At 48.0% G+C, this 17,183-nt stretch overlaps 1 protein-coding gene and 1 pseudogene across 6 annotated transcripts in view; one reads left to right on the top strand and one right to left on the bottom strand.

Annotated features, from left to right (window-relative positions):
• Positions 1-17,183, top strand: part of LOC144128268 (sodium- and chloride-dependent glycine transporter 1-like) — a 100,662-nt gene that overhangs the window by 58,198 nt on the left and 25,281 nt on the right. For 2 of the 6 annotated variants that reach the window (XR_013313767.1, XM_077661546.1), the window contains exon 1: positions 14,189-14,561. The exons of the other annotated variants lie outside the window; for them this stretch is intronic. Coding sequence is in view for 1 of the 2 variants with exons in the window: in XM_077661546.1 (XP_077517672.1) it covers positions 14,478-14,561 (84 nt within the window). In the remaining variant the exon portion in view is untranslated. Of the gene's footprint in view, positions 1-14,188; positions 14,562-17,183 lie in introns of those variants that run through there. 6 annotated transcript variants of the gene reach the window in all.
• LOC144130690 (U2 spliceosomal RNA) lies at positions 4,496-4,593 on the bottom strand (annotated as a pseudogene).

Raw genomic sequence — 17,183 nt, 5'->3', positions numbered from 1 at the left:
GCGTGCGTGAGAAATGCTTTCCAAGCGAAAGACATTGCTTACTTATCTAATAAAAAAACAAAGAAACAATCAACACACTTGGAGAGAAGCAAGGAAGTAGAGGTGGAATGCGACGAGTCCATGCAAGAGGTCAGTGATCGTATGATCGTATTAGGTACGGCGACGGGAGTGATTTCTCGCACTGCGCAGTTCACCCTTTCCGGTCTCCGAGCTGGTCGGTCGAGGAAACGCAGTCCTGCTCCTCTAGCCTCCACTTTCGCTTTCCGTGTTCTGTACGCTTTTTTGCTTTGCTGCCCCCGTGTGCTATACATAGCTGCTAGAAAGAAACGTGAAGCCACTCCGTTCCGGCACTGCGAACCCCAGGAAAACAAATGAACTGCCAGTGGGGACTTAAAGGGCAAGGACGATCGACTACGTCGTCCCGACTGTCTGTAGATAAGCCGCGACGCATTCCCGGAGGTGGTGAACCGGACGGGACTGTATGAGCGTCACGCTTCTGCGCACGCCCTCTAGCGACCAGCCGGCGCCGGGTAGACGCGAGCGACCCGTGGTGAGCAACGGCCTTGGACAAGGAAAAGTTCGGGCCTGGACTTGACCGTTGCTGCGTGTCCGGCGGTCATTCACTGAAACGTGAAGGCGCCACCGAAAGGGGTGGCAGAAGAAAAAAACAAAAAGTGAAAGCAGACTAGCCCACGTTCAGAAGTATGGCTCGAAAGATGAACGGTGTACCACACACGCGCGACTGACCTTGCGTACCAGGGCGCAGCGACCCCTGGCGAGGTTCTTCCGTCGACGCCGAGAAGCGAAGAAGGTACTAAGTCCGGCCTTCACCCCTGGCGAGTGCGTTTGTGGGGTGTGTCACGCGAGTCTGTTAAAATGTATTCGGGCGCGTGTCTCTTAGAAGCGGTGCAAAATGTACCGCCTTGGCGGCGGCTTCTCATGGTCGCGAGAGTGTCCGTAAGGTGTTGAATGCTATCTTAAACGCTTTTGAGGCGGGTACAGCAATAAGTGCGCCATATTATGCGCAACCAGTGTCAAGGAGTGTCTTTTCTTTGTAATGCTTTGCTCTTAAGTTAAAAGACGCTCAGAGGAATCTTCGTTGAAGTGCAAAGAGAAAGAAAAGATGAACGAATTAAACAGAGTCCACATTTCTTAACAGATGCTATTGTTGCCGATAGGATTGAACCGGCAGCTGTAATGCGCTTCCGATTAATGTCCATTTGCATGACAGTGCATTTTTGAAATACTAATGCACCCTTAACTGCATTACAAAGCAAGCTGTGAACGCGGCTGAGCTCAGTGCTGTGACAGCGACTGAATACGAAAAGGACTAGGAATAAAAAGAAACGCAGAGCGCTAACAATTCCGAAAAAAAAAAATGAAACGCGAATACAGATTGTTATTCGAGCTTAAAAGTACTGAATAATTCGAACTTAAAGTACTGAATTTGCGCCGCTCTAGAGCTCCTAAGTGGACGTATAATAATTGATGCGCTATATGCCTATACGCCAGCTCCAATCAGTCGCAATCACACACTGTCACAAAGTACTTCCACTCTCGCTTACCATTTACACGCGTTAGCTTGGCGTTTTACTTCAGCTTCTGTCTTCCTTGCTCTATATTCCGTCTTCCGGCGTTTAGTACATACCTCCGCTTTCGAAATTAATAATAATAATAATAATTGTTTTTTTTTTGGGAAATGAAAATGGCGCAATATCTGTCTCATTTATCGTTGGACACCTGAACCGCGCCGTAAGGGAAGGGATAAAGGAGGGAGTGCACGAAGTAAGGAAGAAAGGGGTGCCGTAGTGGAGGGCTCTGGAATAATTTTGACCACCTGGAGATCTTTAACGTACACTGACATCGCACAGCACACGGGTGCCTTAGCGTTTTTCCTCCATAAAAACGCAGCCGCCGGGTTCGAACCCGGGAACTCCGGATCAGTGGTCGAGCGCCCTAACCACGGAGCCACCGCGGCGTGGCTTTCGAAATAAATGCCGGTTGTGATTCAGCACTGCATCCTTGCTGGTCGACACTCTACAACCGGAATAACAATAGAATAGAAGGACTACACTGCATAGCTTCTCCGTTTTTTATTATTTCAGTTTATATACATATGAGGAGGGCATAGTTGAAAAGCCCGAAAAACTTAGATTATTTATGCCGCACAGGTATGTGTCTTGCGTATCATGTGCCTTCTCTTGCGTTCTTCCGTATAAAGGTAAGCAGGAAGCAGACATGGAATTCTCGCGGAAAAAAAAGAGAAAAAAGCGCCTCGGTGTCTCCGGCTCTTACGTCCTGCAGCCCTCCGAGCCATGAATCACGCCGCATGAGTTCCGTAACCCTCTCACGCACACACACATGGCGGGCGGGTGTAGCGATGCACGGTGGTGCTCGTCCCGCAGTTCGCGGAGCAGCATGCCAACATCGCCAGTCTTTCTCGGGAGACAGACTGCGCGGAATGCATCCGCGAAGACCCTTTCTGAGAAATGGGGTCCGATCCGCGCCGGGACTGAATCAACGGCGTCTGCTGGCGTCGGGAATACGACGGCGCCACATACTTTAATGCGTCACACCCGCGTTTGCTGCGTGCTGTTGTTGATGGTAGGCACATAAGGAACCCTTTGTATGGTGTTCGAAACTGTAGAGAACAATTGTTTGTTTAGGTTAGGGTACCTTGCGGGACCCGAGAGTTACACATGCCCAACGTTCTCGGACGAAATTTTTGAAAATTGGAAAATTGTAACACACTGTTATGGAAATATTGAAGGTAATGGTCCATTCTTCGGACACATAGCAAAATCTTTATTTTAAAGTGTCTCCATCGATAGCATCGAAGAGTTAACGTTGCCATAGAAAACCACGATAGCAAAAACGTTAATAGAAAAAAAAAACAAGACTGCCGTCGAGTGATCTGCGGATGTATTGGTTGTTGTAATGAAATCTTTCATTCTATGAAAAAAATTGTGTTCTTAAACGGTTTCCCGTTCAAAAATAATTTTTTTTTCCAGAATTGCTGAGTATGTGAGGGGACGGGGATTCTAGTCAGAATAAAAATATATTAGGAAAAAGCATGGCGGCAGAGATGCGTATTGAGAACTGTAGATATTAAACTCGATGATAAGCTGTCAGTGATGTTTGACAGCCAATATGCGGCATACGTACGTTCCCGTTATGGGAGAGTTTTAACCCAGCCCGACTGCCGTACTGCACTTCGCTACCCTTTACCGGTCCGCTGCCCTTACGGGTCAGGTTCAGGACATTGAGCATGCGCTTTAGGCACCCGGCTGGTCCTGTATACGTCCACGCTAGCACGCCTTCGCTGCGTTGAAGCTTTCTATAGTAGTAGATACACAGTCTTAAAGGTACAGCACCCGGTGTATTTGGGCTGTGCGCATGCCGAGTAGCGGCGGGAACGCGGGGGGGGGGGGGGATTTTTAGAATTTTCGGCACTTTCCTTGATTTCCATACATTCGGCTGATAGGATCTCAAGCGATTTAAGACTTGGCCGCGTTAGGTGTAAATCTAGTGCTCCCGAGTGCTCTCTGGCGCATCTAAATCGCATCCAACTCTTGAGGACATCTGAAAAGAAATGCACCATTATAGCTCGGCTTCCCGGGTCGCTGCTTTTACGCGGAAAGGGACCACCTTAGCTTCAGAGAAGACCTGTTAGCATGTTTCGGTGGGCGCGCAATCGTGCAGATAAAGATAGCTTCGCGCTGTTATCTATTCCACGAACACCATCGGCGATTGACATTCAGGCGCGCTGCTGCTATGCAGTCCAACGAATTTATTGCTTTGGACAGGCGTCCGAATAGATGAGTGGACCGAAGATGGAGGACGACACACGAAGTAAACGCTGGAAAAGCGATGACACGTGAACACCGAGCAGGCGAATGCGTGATACGTTGGCGCCTATTTCTGACGATGAAAGATGAGCAAGCCTGCTGAGAGTGGAATAGGAATTCGACTCCTCGAACTTCATCTTCGTTTTCTCATGGTGCGGTGACAATTCAGAGCACAAGTGCCATTTTACAGCGCTCGGGAGTGAGAGATAATTAATGTTGCAGAAATTTTCACTCATCTTTTTCCGGGGGTCGCATCTCGGAACAAAAGGTTGGCGATGTTTTGAAGCGAGCATTCGTGCTCTTTATCGAGACAAGGATGATGGTATCGAGTGCTCAACAGATAGATCGTGATACCCAAAAGTGTCATAAGTTGACAAAACCTGCGCTAAGAACGAATGACTTGAGGGGAACCAATATGTCTGTGACCACTTCTATTTGTCAGTAAAGTTTTCGTGTCTTTAAGCCTTTTTTGTTTTATCCCGGACACTGTGCCTTGCACAGTGCCTGCTGCTTCTGTTGTTGTCAGGAAGAATGAAAAGGAAAGTGCACAGGCCTGCCCACAGGCTCAAGCTGAGCCACAATCTCTACCGCTCGCTGAAAGTAGGATAGTTTAAAGAGGATAGAAAAGACGCGCGCTATAATGTCCCAGGCCGATCCCGGAGGCAGTGCAATACCGGGCCAACCTGTGGTGGAGGTGAAGCAAGCTTCAAGTACTCCGCCACATTTCCAAAATTAAGTTTAATATGTTGGGTTCAATTGGGACCCGTATCAGATATTCTTGTACAGTGGCGCAGTGGTCACAGTGTTCAGTTAGTGAGCGCGCTATCGTGGACTCACCTCCCTACCGCGGCCGCTGCATTTCGATAGGGGGATATGCACAGGAAAATAAAATACACTGCAATATTTCTGAGCTTACAAATCGATTCAGTAGTCTCTAATCGGGGTTGCTCTTTGCAGAGACAGCATTTGTGCGTTGCAGTAGTCGTAGTAGGAGGAGGAGGCAATAGAACGCAGGCTAACTGTTTCTCTCTGGGTCGATGCCTGAACCGTGCCATGAGAGAAAGGGGGAAGGAAGCAAGCGAATAGCAGGGAGAGAAAAAGGCGTACAAGGTGCATACAACGCCTAGTAGAGGGCATGTATAAACTGGGTCCGCTGGTCCAACCCACACAAATGCACACTGTTATTTACCCTCGCATCTATCCTTTATTTTTGCACGATTAACCGCAGGCATATGGCCACTTCTCTGTTTGCGCTGCTTACCGACACTGGGCATTTGAACAGTAATATGTTTCTCTGTAACGCTCATACGGTACGGAAACGGATTTCGAATTTGGACGGCAAATACAAGGAAAGGCAGTACAAGCGCCTGTACTGTTTACTTGTATGTGTCGTCAGCGCTGTTCTCGCGCTGAGAACAACCGCAACCATCTGCCAAGTTTTGCGTTCTTCGGAGAGCTGAAATCGTTCGACTTTGAAAAATTAATCGATGCAGTGGTAAAGCTCCTGACTATGACGCACTTGATTGAATACACATTGTCTGTGTCGAGCAGAAGTGAGAAACTGTCTCGAATAATTAGCGTTAGGCTTCCACTGCAAGCAACGGCGATGTTTCAACGGGCGTCTTAAGCTGCGTAGAACTTGCATAATCGGCGGTAATTTTAGAAGATAGTGTTTAAAAGAAGTTTTAGTTAGAACAGGAAGACCGAAAACCTATCAGATACAGCTATGAGGAGCTAAGATGGGCAATAACTTAAAACCTACAATAAAGAAGCGAGAAAATTAAGCAATGTAATAATAGCTACAGTGTTTTCGACCCGAAAGCAGGTTGTCGGCGCGTGTTTTCGGCTATCTTTTTGCCGTCCAAATACGCGCTCCAAAAGAAGCATCTCACAGAGTTGAGCAGTGAATGTCGCTACGTTGTTCGCTCTTCAATCATGTGTAGCAAGGCGCATTTGAAGCGCTGTTTCTGAGAACGCATTTTCCACGTGGACTGCGCGTTTCCCCTATGCCTCCGGTCTCTCCGCAGAAGTCGCGTACGGAGATGTGATGCGTGTGCGCTGAGTTGCTTATCACGCGGTGATCAACCAAGTTATCACGTGGCTTCGCGGCTTAAGCAGGTGGTCGCAGAGGGGATCAGCCTCTTCCAAAGAGGAGTGATGCAAGGTTTTCCAGGCTTTGCGTGCAGGGAACGTGCGCTTCTTCTTTTCTTCAGGCGTTTGCTTTCTGTGATGACAGCTGCACCGTGGCAGGAACGAATTATTACTCCGCGGATAGTTCAGAAACACCCGGAACGCATGAGCAGATCGCAACGTGAGCTACCCAGGTTCCCTCCCCCATACTATCGACCCCTTCCCCATCTTGATTGTTCATTTTTTTTTTCAGGACAGGAGAGCTAGAACGAATCGCAAAGCATGCTTTTCTTCCATTGGCCGGATAGGAGGCGTGTCTGCACGCCTCCGACAATTTGTCGCTTTGATGCCGGTGCTGCTCCTACGTACCTTCGAGGGAAGAGAGAAAGAAATAAGAGTGTTTGTCGATGAAGCGGCGTAGAACAAGATCGGCTTTGACAGGGCGTCTATTAGGCATTCCGAGTTCCTGATGCGGGACACGCTGAACTTGAGCGCTCATGTCGGGAAGCACGGAAAATGGCTACCACTGGTAACGTTGCTCTTTTGAGCACTAAATGACTTCCCTATTCCCGTAAAAGAGCAGACGTTCCAGTTCAAAGGCCGTTTAAATTGTTCATTGTCCCTACTTTTTAGTGACTAATTATAGTGAGTACTATACTTGGGTAAAGACAGTTGCTAGTCTGCGAAACCTTGTCCTGGTGCACTCAAGCGCACTACGAGAAAAAAAAATCCATTCATACACGTGGAATGAATGCTTTAGAACGTGTTTATAAGTTGTTTTCATGAAGGCAGAACGAGTATCCGCTTACAAAAGTTCGTTTACGCAGAAATCTATAAGTCATGATAATTTATTTTTTGAGACTCATGCGTCGTACAATTCCGGATTTTCAAGATTCGGTAAACAAAATTCAAAACGCTAAACGGCTTCAAAATTCCCTTAACAACCCGCCCGACCAGTGCCAGTGATGCAATCTTGAGATTATCAGGAACGAGCGGCGCCGACTGCTTTCATCGTGTACGAGGGAACGTGTAGGAACGTCTCAACAATGCCGAGTAGCGCCTGCGCCCTTTCTTACACCCGCTTAACGTGCGCCGAGTATGAAGCGCAGATAAGCAAGATATTCGCTCACCTTTTGTTCTCGATAGGGCAGCAGCAGGCGGAGCTTTTACAACCTCGCCGCTATCTAGATCTGATTTTTTTCTTTCCTCTATATTGGGAACTTCCGCAAGTACCGGGCGCTGCGAGCTAGATTTACGGTGTCGTCTGGGAGTTTTGTTTTAGCTTCTTCCACATTTCGCACAAGGGCCTGATTGCGCCTTCTTCGGTTTATCTTTTCAGTAACTAGGGGCAACGTCTCGTCTTTTCAGCCTCTGGTAGCTCAATTGATCTGTCTATCGGAACGAACGGTCTTAAAGGGACACTGAGGAGAAATTGAAGTTGGCTTGTATCAAAAGAATAGCAGCTCCTGATCACAAAAACGCCACTCTTCCTGAAAACAAGGCTCTTGTAATGTAGAAAATAGCAAGAACCAAAATGCAGGTGTCGCCGCCACAGGCCAATCTCGCAAGTACAAGTGTGATGACTTCCTAGCACAAGAGGCGCCACCTTGGAGGAATTTTCCTTACTTCATGGAAGCCACGAATCTCTGAGGCTGGCAAAGGAAGGTTGCGCACCGCACCGCTAGCTGTCAGAAATCACGGAGTCTTCGTTTACGTCATGTTACACGTCACTCCGTTCTGAGACGTCATAAGAGTTGCCGTGGCGTCATAAGAGTTCCGTGAGTTTGAATCAGAGCGGCGGGAAAAACTTTTTCATCTTCGAATCCAAATTTCTTTGAAATAAATGCATCTTTCGCGCCCGGACAAGCGGCAACAAAGCCATGAAATGCCGAACTATCAGATTTTGCTAACAAAAAAAAATGAGAGTTCTCCTCAGCGTCCCTTTAAGCTACACGGTGTGCACTGTATATAGCATCAATGTCCCAGCTCTTGGAAACCGAGCGAATGGCCTCGACTGAAACGGACACTGGAAAACGAGTGCCGCCTTGCGAAGTCGAGGTGCTTGGAAAGAAAGGTCGAACGCAAGAGAGAAAGAAGGCGGTGTCATAAACTCCCCCACCCTTCTCGCATTCCTCCAGGGCGAATAAGTATAAGTGGCATTGATTGCAGACCGGCGCCCCCGGACCTATGAAGGTGCCTATTACACTGACCACGTGTTTCAATGACGGCCATAGCCTCTTAGATCACGTGACACCATGGCGACATCTTTAAACGCGCCCACTTCCCGGCCAGCCCAAACACCTGGGCAGATCATCATTAGCCAGCAGTTGCACGACGACGCCAACTTGGAGAAAACGCGCTACCAGCCACCTCTATGGAAAGAAGAGGCGCACAGCTTCGGCAAAGATTGCGAGTTTAGCTTGATTCTGGCCTTGGAAACCAGAAAGTCTGGGCCAGCTGTCTAAAGCAAAACTGAAACGGAAGTTTTGCTGCAGGGCATGAACAGAACTGCAATACAATGAGGAGAGGTAGTATGTGTTGCCGTTGATGCAATTTCTTTAATGACCACCAGCCAGTACAAACAGCTCAACGGCGCTGTCAGAAGTGACATCAAAGTTTATTTCAAGCCTGCAGTTCAGCTTCATCGAACTTATGTTAAGACACGGAGGGTGCTGGGAAAGAACTCCCGCCTATTTGCCCTTGCTGTGAAAATAGAGCAAACTTTGCAGTCCGAGCAGATTAAAAAGAATGATTTTTAAGCCATTTTGTACCCGACGCGTCTTAGGCTAGCCACCCAGAAAAACCTTCTGGTTTTGCTCAACTGACGCATGTTGTGACAGCTGTGACCACGCTTGATCGTTGGTACGGCATTGCAGAGAGCCCACCGGGTATAGGCGACTGAGCACTGCTTCATTTTAGAGTCCAGTACCGTTAAAAGCTCCCCTTACGAAAATGACTAGGTTTGAAACTTGTGGAACTCCGTTAGGAGATCTTTGAGGCGCAGCCTTCAAGCCTGTACAGAGCTGACAATCTCTCGCGACTAGTATGCGTACAAGGAGATAGAAAAGAAAGACAGAAAGAAGGAAGAAAAGCAGGAAAAAAGAAGGAGAGAACCCGGGCGCGCACGTCCGATCCCTTTGCCGACGACAACTACGGGGTGGTCCGCTTCGCTTTGCAGCTGCGCTCTTGCGGGCACCGCTCGCGCACGGGGCAGGCGTACGCAGGCAACTCAGATGCGGTCACAAACAGACCTCTCACGATGCATTCACTGAGTGGGCCGCGCGTTTGTCAGCTTTGACGTCAAGGCTGACGCCCCTGACAGGAGCGCCGAGAGTGCTGGCGAGGCGGACCATGCAGCGCATGCCGCCGCTGGACGACCTGCACGGCTGTGTAGCGGGCCGCGTGACATTTTGTTTGAAAACAGCCCCATGACGTCACGGCGAGGAACGAAACGGCGCGTGGTTCATGAACCTCGCCCCTTGGCCGAGCGTGTTATTTGGCTTAATTTTTTTTTACCTCCGCGTCTTAGAAGTTGTTCGCCTCGCGCGTGATTAAACTTGGTTTTGTTATGAAGGGCGCCGAGCGTGTGGGACTGGCTCGCGCGCGCGGCTGGGCGCTCCGTCGCGGGCGCAGTTTTCACGAATGTAGCCTTGATTTTAACCGAGTAGCTTAGCAGACGCACGCTTACGTGTCCCGTAAGGCAGGTGTACGTTGTGAGTGAGGCCGAGCCTCAACTATGCTGACTGCCGACTGGCGCAAGCGAAATTGAGCCTATTTGCATACGTTATTTGAAAAGCGCGAGTCACGTGCGCGCGAGGGGGGAGGGGGGGATTATAGAAAGAGTAAGCGCCACTCGGCTTCATTTTTTTGAGTCCGTATAAGAAAAGAAAAAGCGGAGGTGCTGACGGACGCTCGCAGTTGCGGCGTTAACTGAGTGCACACTCATGCAAGCATGAAAGCATCAAGGGTACGATAGTATGAGGCATGCATTCCTCGAGAAGACGGGCACGATGTTGTACTTTGGAGATACCTTTGGCCCTTTGGATGTGGGACAGAAGGACTAAGCCTATCACTTTAAAGCCACGAGTGCAAAGTATTGTGCCTTGTGGAACAGCCGCAACATTCGACACCGGCGCATATTGGCCCCGGCAGCATCATTAAGACATTTGTAGTGAAGCACCTTATTCAGCTTTCCCTGACGCAAAGTTCAGTAGTCGGTGAAGAGCTAGCATTAATATCATAGCATCACAACAACACTTGCTTCGATTCTAAGCAGCCGGCAAGGTTCTTGCATAGTATGGGTGTTGCGACAGCAGTAGCGAGCCGTTTTTCCCAGACCAGCCGGTTCCGCTTTCAGCGGGCTCTTGGGCCAAGTGGGAAGTGCTAGTTAACACTCTTCGCGAGGCATCGTGACGTTGACGACTTGGATAACGGCCAGTGAAAGGCATGCGCGTGCCGTGCGGAGGCCCTTGACTCGACGTACAACGCTCGCCGCGTACAAGAGCGAGACATCCCCCCCCTCCCCCCGCTGCACGTGGATGCCCCCCGTCTTCCCCCCTAAAACGGCGCATTGCTCCGGATAGCTTCAGACGCGCACCGGTTCATTCAGCAACCGGTAGGCGTCTAACTACAACACACTGTTCCTGTGGTCTTTCGCCCTTGGGTCGTTCGCTCCCACCATCTCTCCACAAAGTCTTAGACGGACGCTTTCCAAAACGCCGCAACTCTTGTGGGTGGTAAACATGTGTGAGAAATCGGAATTCGTACACCGTTCCATACATCAAGTACAGAGCTATGAAAGATACGGAAGTAGTCCACATGAACAAATAAAGCCAGGAGCGTTACTGCGCGCTTGTTCTCTGGCCGAGTGGTCTTATGCACAAGAAAGCGACAGTGTTTCGTCAGTTATAACAGTGCGTTTAATCACGCTCATGACAAATGTATTATGCAGTGAGCCTGTAGGCAGAACATTTGATAATTTTCGCTCTGCACAAGGAACGCACAACTTTTTGATCGCGGATGTAGGCAGCGCAAACAAGAGCGCTAGCTTTGACAGCATTGCACCTAATGTGCGAAACGGAGTATAGAGAGGCGACGGATATTGCGAGACTGTTGTAATACGCCTTCATGTGTCTGAAGGATCGATTTGTTGCTTAGCTTCTAGGTGCATTAGGAACGGGAGTGATGCCAGCAAGTAAACAATGACAAAAAAGAAAAGGAACGCACAGCACGTAATGAACTAATGGAAGAATTATATTCGTTTGTTAGTCGGCATCGTGTAGTGTGTTCCTAACCTTCGCTCTAGTCGTGTACTTGCTATATCTCTAAAACAACGCCGTCAGGGGGCACGGTGGTTTCGCAGAGAAGACCTAGCTCTGCTTCTTTGAAGTGCCGTCAAAACTAGGACTCGATTCGCGAGTACGTATAGTCTGAACTCCATCCAAAGATCTCCCCCCCCCCCCCCCCCCCCTTATTTTTCAAGGCTCCTACAGCCTGTGTTACTGCTGCGCGGAACTGTAGCTGCGGCAGGCGCCTGTCGAGCCAAGCCGTCTACACCATAGGGCAGCGCTGAGCCCCCGAGTTCCCAGCCGGATCAAACTGGAAGCGGAGCATGTGGAGAGAAGGGGAGTATTGTGGAGCGTTAATCCTTTGAGTCTGAAGATCGAGGGGGTCTCGGCGTCTTCGGAGTCGCTCTGAGCCACCGACATTGGGAAGTGCTTTCCAACTGGACGTTTGCCCGCTTTGCTTCACGCAACTGTGCGCCTTTCTTTGCGGCACGTGGCAAGCCGTGAGGCGTGAACACGCTCTCTCGCGCTTTTGGTTTTTGATAAAAGAAAACCAAAAATTCTCTTGGCCCTTTTCCCACTCTTGCGGGCCTATCAGGGCTGGTCTGTTCGCGCTCGAACTAAATAAACAGTTGGGTTCTACGGGACTTCTATTAAGTAGTAGGCATGGTATCTTGGAAACAGAGCCGGTCTTTATTTTCGGTGAATTTGTGTATGAGGCAGGAATCTAGCCCACAGTTGTGGCCCACAGTGTTTGGCCAGCCAAACATGGTAGGGTGGTACCTTCTATTGTGACTGTGGTTATGGGTTATGGCGTTCAACGCCTCTGGAGAAGTGCGCAGTGGCCTTATCTTGATCAGATGTAGTACGGGAAAGCCCGTTTCAATAGAATTCGGTGGTCGTGAGGTGGCTCTAGATTGCGGAAATAAAATTCAAGCTCTTCATTACTGCTTGCTTCAAAACTAGAGCGAAACATTGAAACGCATAAATCAAAAGCAGGACGAGAGATTTCGTATTAAGAAGATAATGTATTCGTATGTGGCGTTGAATGTTTTTCTGCATTCTCTTGAAACACAACTCCGGTATCGACCAGAAAAGCATGGTGGTTGAATCAATTATCCGATAATCCGAACAGGTTTTATAAACCGCGACTGATACAAATATATATACGTTATCTCCGGAAAAGCTTTCCATATTGGAAGCGCGCGCATACACTTACGCGAGGTTATAAAGCTGCCATTGCTCGATTTGTCCGCCTACGACATTAGAGCAGCTGCGTCAATGCACGAGACACGAACAGCGCGATTACAGCAATGGAACGCCGTGGAGTACACAATGGAAGGGAGTGGAGGGCTTGGGAGGCAATGGAAACGTGTGTGTCGGAGCACTCGACCCCCCGTGACTCTGGCGCAGTTAAAGAAGAGCCATCTGTTCAATGCCAAGTATCACAGCTCGGAGACAATGTAGGAATGAGTTAGTCCCTGGGCAGAATTGAAGGAGCAAAAAGCTTAACCTTCTTGAAGAGCTATAACCACCTGTGAAAGTTGGTTTCTGTGAATGGTTAGTTGCTTATGGATGCTCTCGGCAGTGAACTTAAGCTCCCGAGGGCATTAATGCAGAAGCAAACCTCAGCCTGTTGGAACGGGAGTTGGGCGCGGCTTGTCAGAAAACAGGCGGGCACGCCCAAGTTAATACAGGTTTCTCTTGTAATGCATTTGTTCTCGTGATGTCAGTATTGACGCCTCTGGAAACTGTTTCGGCCATCGATCGTTGGGAAATTTCGCGGGAGATTTTCATGGGAACTCCAGAATGCATTATATCTTCTTGCCTTCCCATGATAATAATGGAAGACAGGAAAAAAAAGAACTCGATTTAAACTGGCTGTAGCGCTGAATTAATTTAAATAAAGCAGCTGAGATATCTCTGTACTACAGGTGCGTTTGACTAGATCTATGATTGACATGTTATAATCAGTGAAAAAAAGAACAAAGACAACAGCGCAGCACTGTAAGCAGCCTTAGTTACTGACAATCACAGGATATTGGTTTATTGGCTTATTGGGTTTAACGTCCCAAAGCGGGTCATGCTATGAGGGACGCCGTAGTGAAGGGCTCTCGAAATTTCGACCACCTGGGGTTCTTTAACGTGCACTGACATCGCACAGCACATGGGCCTCTAGAATTTAGCCTCCATCTTTCTGGTCAGCAGACCAGCGCCATAACCACTGAGCCAGCGCGGCGGGCTGATCGCAGAATATCTCAGATCCACTGACTATAATGTCAATGGACACGAAATAAAATACTATTGTCTAGTGCAATCTGTGTGCATAGTGTCCAGCATCTTTGACCAATTACTCAGTGAGAGAACGGCAGCTTTATACGCGGGCTGCTCTTAATTCCGCAAGAGTACGTGCGACATTTCATTTTATTTCATTTAATTCAATGGCCTCGACCATTGCCATTGCATGAGGTGTCGGGTTACAGGCAAATGATGCAATAAACGAAGCTTACGATTGCAACAATAGTCGCCCGTGGAGCGAAACCTCGCGCTTGTGAAGGGCGCTGGTATGCAAATTTGATTACTGCCCATATTAGGAGGACAGACAAAAAAAATAAAGGGAAAGGGAAGACGAACGAACTATACTTCCGGCTTCACGCACGCTCCGTGAGCGTGCCAGACACTTCCATTCACGTGCTCCGCGAACTTCCATTTCTTCGTTGTTCCTTTGAGAAACGGCATAGGCTACCGAGACCTGTCGCACAGTTTCGAGACGTAACTGGTTCAAAACCTTGCGTGACGAATGAACGTCGCAGCGTTCGCGGACCAATAAGCGCAGCCGTGAGCCTCCGGCGTGGCCGAACCGCCCGTGCGCGAGCGGAACGTTTTAATGAGACAACGTCTGGGACCGCTCAGCGGAGTACCTCTACAAAAGGTAACCCGCCTGCCAAGAACACAGTCGCGGCGTCGCAGCACGTGACTTCACGCTGGGCCAGAGTCGAGTACAACGGGTCCTCCTTTTTATTGACAGCTCGCAGTCGCGTCGTACCTCACTGCTGGCGACGTCTTGACGCGGAGGAGTGTAGTGTTCGGCAGTGTGCTTGGGGAACTCGCCTCGACGGCCGCCCGTGAAGTCGACGTCGTCCTTGGCAGAAGAAGTCTTCTTGCGGGCTTGAAACTCGGCATCGTCGATAGTGCGAACGGTTGTCTGGAAGCCATGCTGCGAGGCATTCCCCAGTACTTCCTCTTGAAGGGAAATTGCAAGGACCGTGATGCGGCCGACCATGAACCGATGCTTGAGGTACGAATGCTGATAACTCCATGCAGAACGCGTATTTAGCATCGCGATGTGAAGCAACGGTTTCGTTTAGGGGCATCGCCGGATGTTATGTGGAAGTTAAATGTCCAGCGAAAAACGATGAACGAACAACAAAGATTACAAGATGACCAGAAAAGAGCACCTAAGCATGCCTATCTGGCATACGCTGGCGATCTTCGCTAGTACTCCCTCTTCGCGCTTCATTCCCTTTTTTTTCGGCTGGAAAAATCATAGCGGTAGATCTAAGTCCAGCGTTGTACCTGCCGATTTTTCTTTCCTTGTCCTTAGTATATTTTGTTCGTCGTTAAATATAACACTCTTTGTATCCCATGCGTTGATGTATAGACATCGCATGCATATGCTGTGCATCTTTCTGTCGTTAAGCTTGCAAGCTTTAACCACCAAGCGTATTTCCAGCGTATGCTCCCTGCCGCGATGTTTGTACATCGTGTATCCTTGTACTCGTAGGCTTGATGTGACTTAAATTTGACGTTGTTTGTGAGTGGCACTGACGAATTTTCTGCCAGGAACTATCCGTATTAAACCAGAATATCATTACAAACTTGTGATTTTCAATATGGCGCAGGTGTTGAATTCTGAATGATGTTCAAGACAGGTCGCTAACTTTTGTCTTTTGAATGAATGTTATGGGAAATTAGCTCTTGTCAATATTCGTGCTATAACCAACCTTGTTTGTGTTACGTTAAAGTTGATCTTGAATTTCCGTGTTTAGCAATACAAGCATGGTGTGAAAAAGGTTGTCCCTAAACAAATGCGATAATTCTATGATGTAGCATGTTAGCACGCAGCACAATTACCCCCCCCCCCCCCCCCCATTCATTTTCCTTTCTTCCTTCCGGCTTCCTCCTCCCAATGTGCGACCCAGTTTTTTAAACCTTAACTTTTCACATGTATTCATTTCACTTGTCTTCTGTCCATTTTTGAGGCTCAAGAAGGGCTCAAATACTAAGCGAATGTAGACCACGAAACAAGTTCTTTGTTCATTTTTTTCCTCAGGAGTACCCGAAAAAAAAAACAAGCAGAAATTGTCGCCGCTTTTGTCTTTTCGTGTTCTCGATCTCTCTGAGAGGGCCGTATTGGGCAGAAGCAAATCTGCAGGATACTTTAGAGAAATCCTTCAGTGAAGAAGAACCGTACACGTGATGTTTCTAGCTGAACGTAAAATATAATATCATTCAATATTTTTCGCATTGAATTCGTCTGCAGATCTTAACGCTTTAAAGTATGCAGCGTGCGGCCATCACCTCTTAATCTCATTACCCAACATATACCGCCTTACCAGCAGCGTGACCTCAGCTTTCCGTTACGAATGTGATAGCCCTTTTTTAGCGTCAGCATCAAAAATACGGACGTGTATACGTTAAGCACGATGATGATTTAAAGGACCGCAGCTGAATGAGTAAAAATGATCAATTTTGAGGTCATTGGCACGCCACCGGTAGAGTAAGAATCCTAAGCACATGCACACGTAGCACTGACTACTCTAATCTGTGATTGGATGCTAACTACAATCATTGCAGGTTTATGGGAAGACATGATGCAACTATGGCGTTCGTAGTGCGCCGAGTCTGCTCGCGTTCTCCACGATACTTCATGGTTGAGTAACCCAAGATGAAGCTGCGGCATTGTTTGCTTTCAGTCCGCCGGCTCTAGTTAATAACCAGGCATTTACATACAATGCCCGTGTCAGGAGGAGAAGGCAATCGAAAGGCAGTGATGCGACGGGTCGATTGCCACCGCTTTCGCAGGCGCCTGAAATTCACCGTAGCTTGAACTTATGGTCCAAGATTAATTAGTCTCTTTAGATACTGAGAAGACCACCCAATGACCGTGGCTTCAGTTAATGACGAAACAAAGTAACCGCTTTGGTGAGCCTTTCTCATCGATGCGGATCGAAGAATTGCGCAAGAAAAAAAGGAGGGGTTGTGTGGTGAAGAGAGATTATGATTGGTTCTTGAACAATTTTTTTGTTCGTGCTTTTAATATATATATATATATATATATATATATATATATATATATATATATATATATATATATATATATAATATATATATATATATATATATATATATATATATATAGACGAGGGTGGCGCTGGTGAACACTCTCAAGGTTCGCTTACGCGCAAAAACATAAATACCCACTAAAGCAGCAGATTGGACAGCCGTTGCCGTAGCTCAATTAGTAGAGCACCGGACGCGATATTCGGAGGTCGTGGGTTGGGATCCCACCGGCGGCATGGTTGTTTTTCTGCTGCTTTGGAAGTAATTTTCTTTGAGCGACAGATTAATCGAAGTGTTATCCTACCATAGATTGGCACTACAATTTAATAAATATAGAAACATCCCCCTGTGCACCTTGGTTCTTGTAAGCTCAGAAACTGAGTGTTAAAAGTAGCCCTGTGCTTTAAAAGAATAAACAAACTGCGGTTTAGGCGCTCTGTGCACAAATGCGTTAGAAGCTTCGGTTAAATGTACTGACGCGAATCTGTGCAGTGTTCGTTCATTCTTCAAGGCTGTAAGCTGTCGGCGCTCAGCTTTACCGCTTTGTTTATGATGAAAGACGCGATCAGATTGATCT

The sequence above is a fragment of the Amblyomma americanum genome, chromosome 4, assembly GCF_052857255.1.
Source record: "Amblyomma americanum isolate KBUSLIRL-KWMA chromosome 4, ASM5285725v1, whole genome shotgun sequence".
Taxonomy (NCBI): Eukaryota; Metazoa; Arthropoda; class Arachnida; order Ixodida; family Ixodidae; genus Amblyomma; species Amblyomma americanum.
The sequence above is the reverse complement of the archived record's forward strand: the minus strand, read 5'-3'. Positions and strand labels throughout refer to the sequence as shown.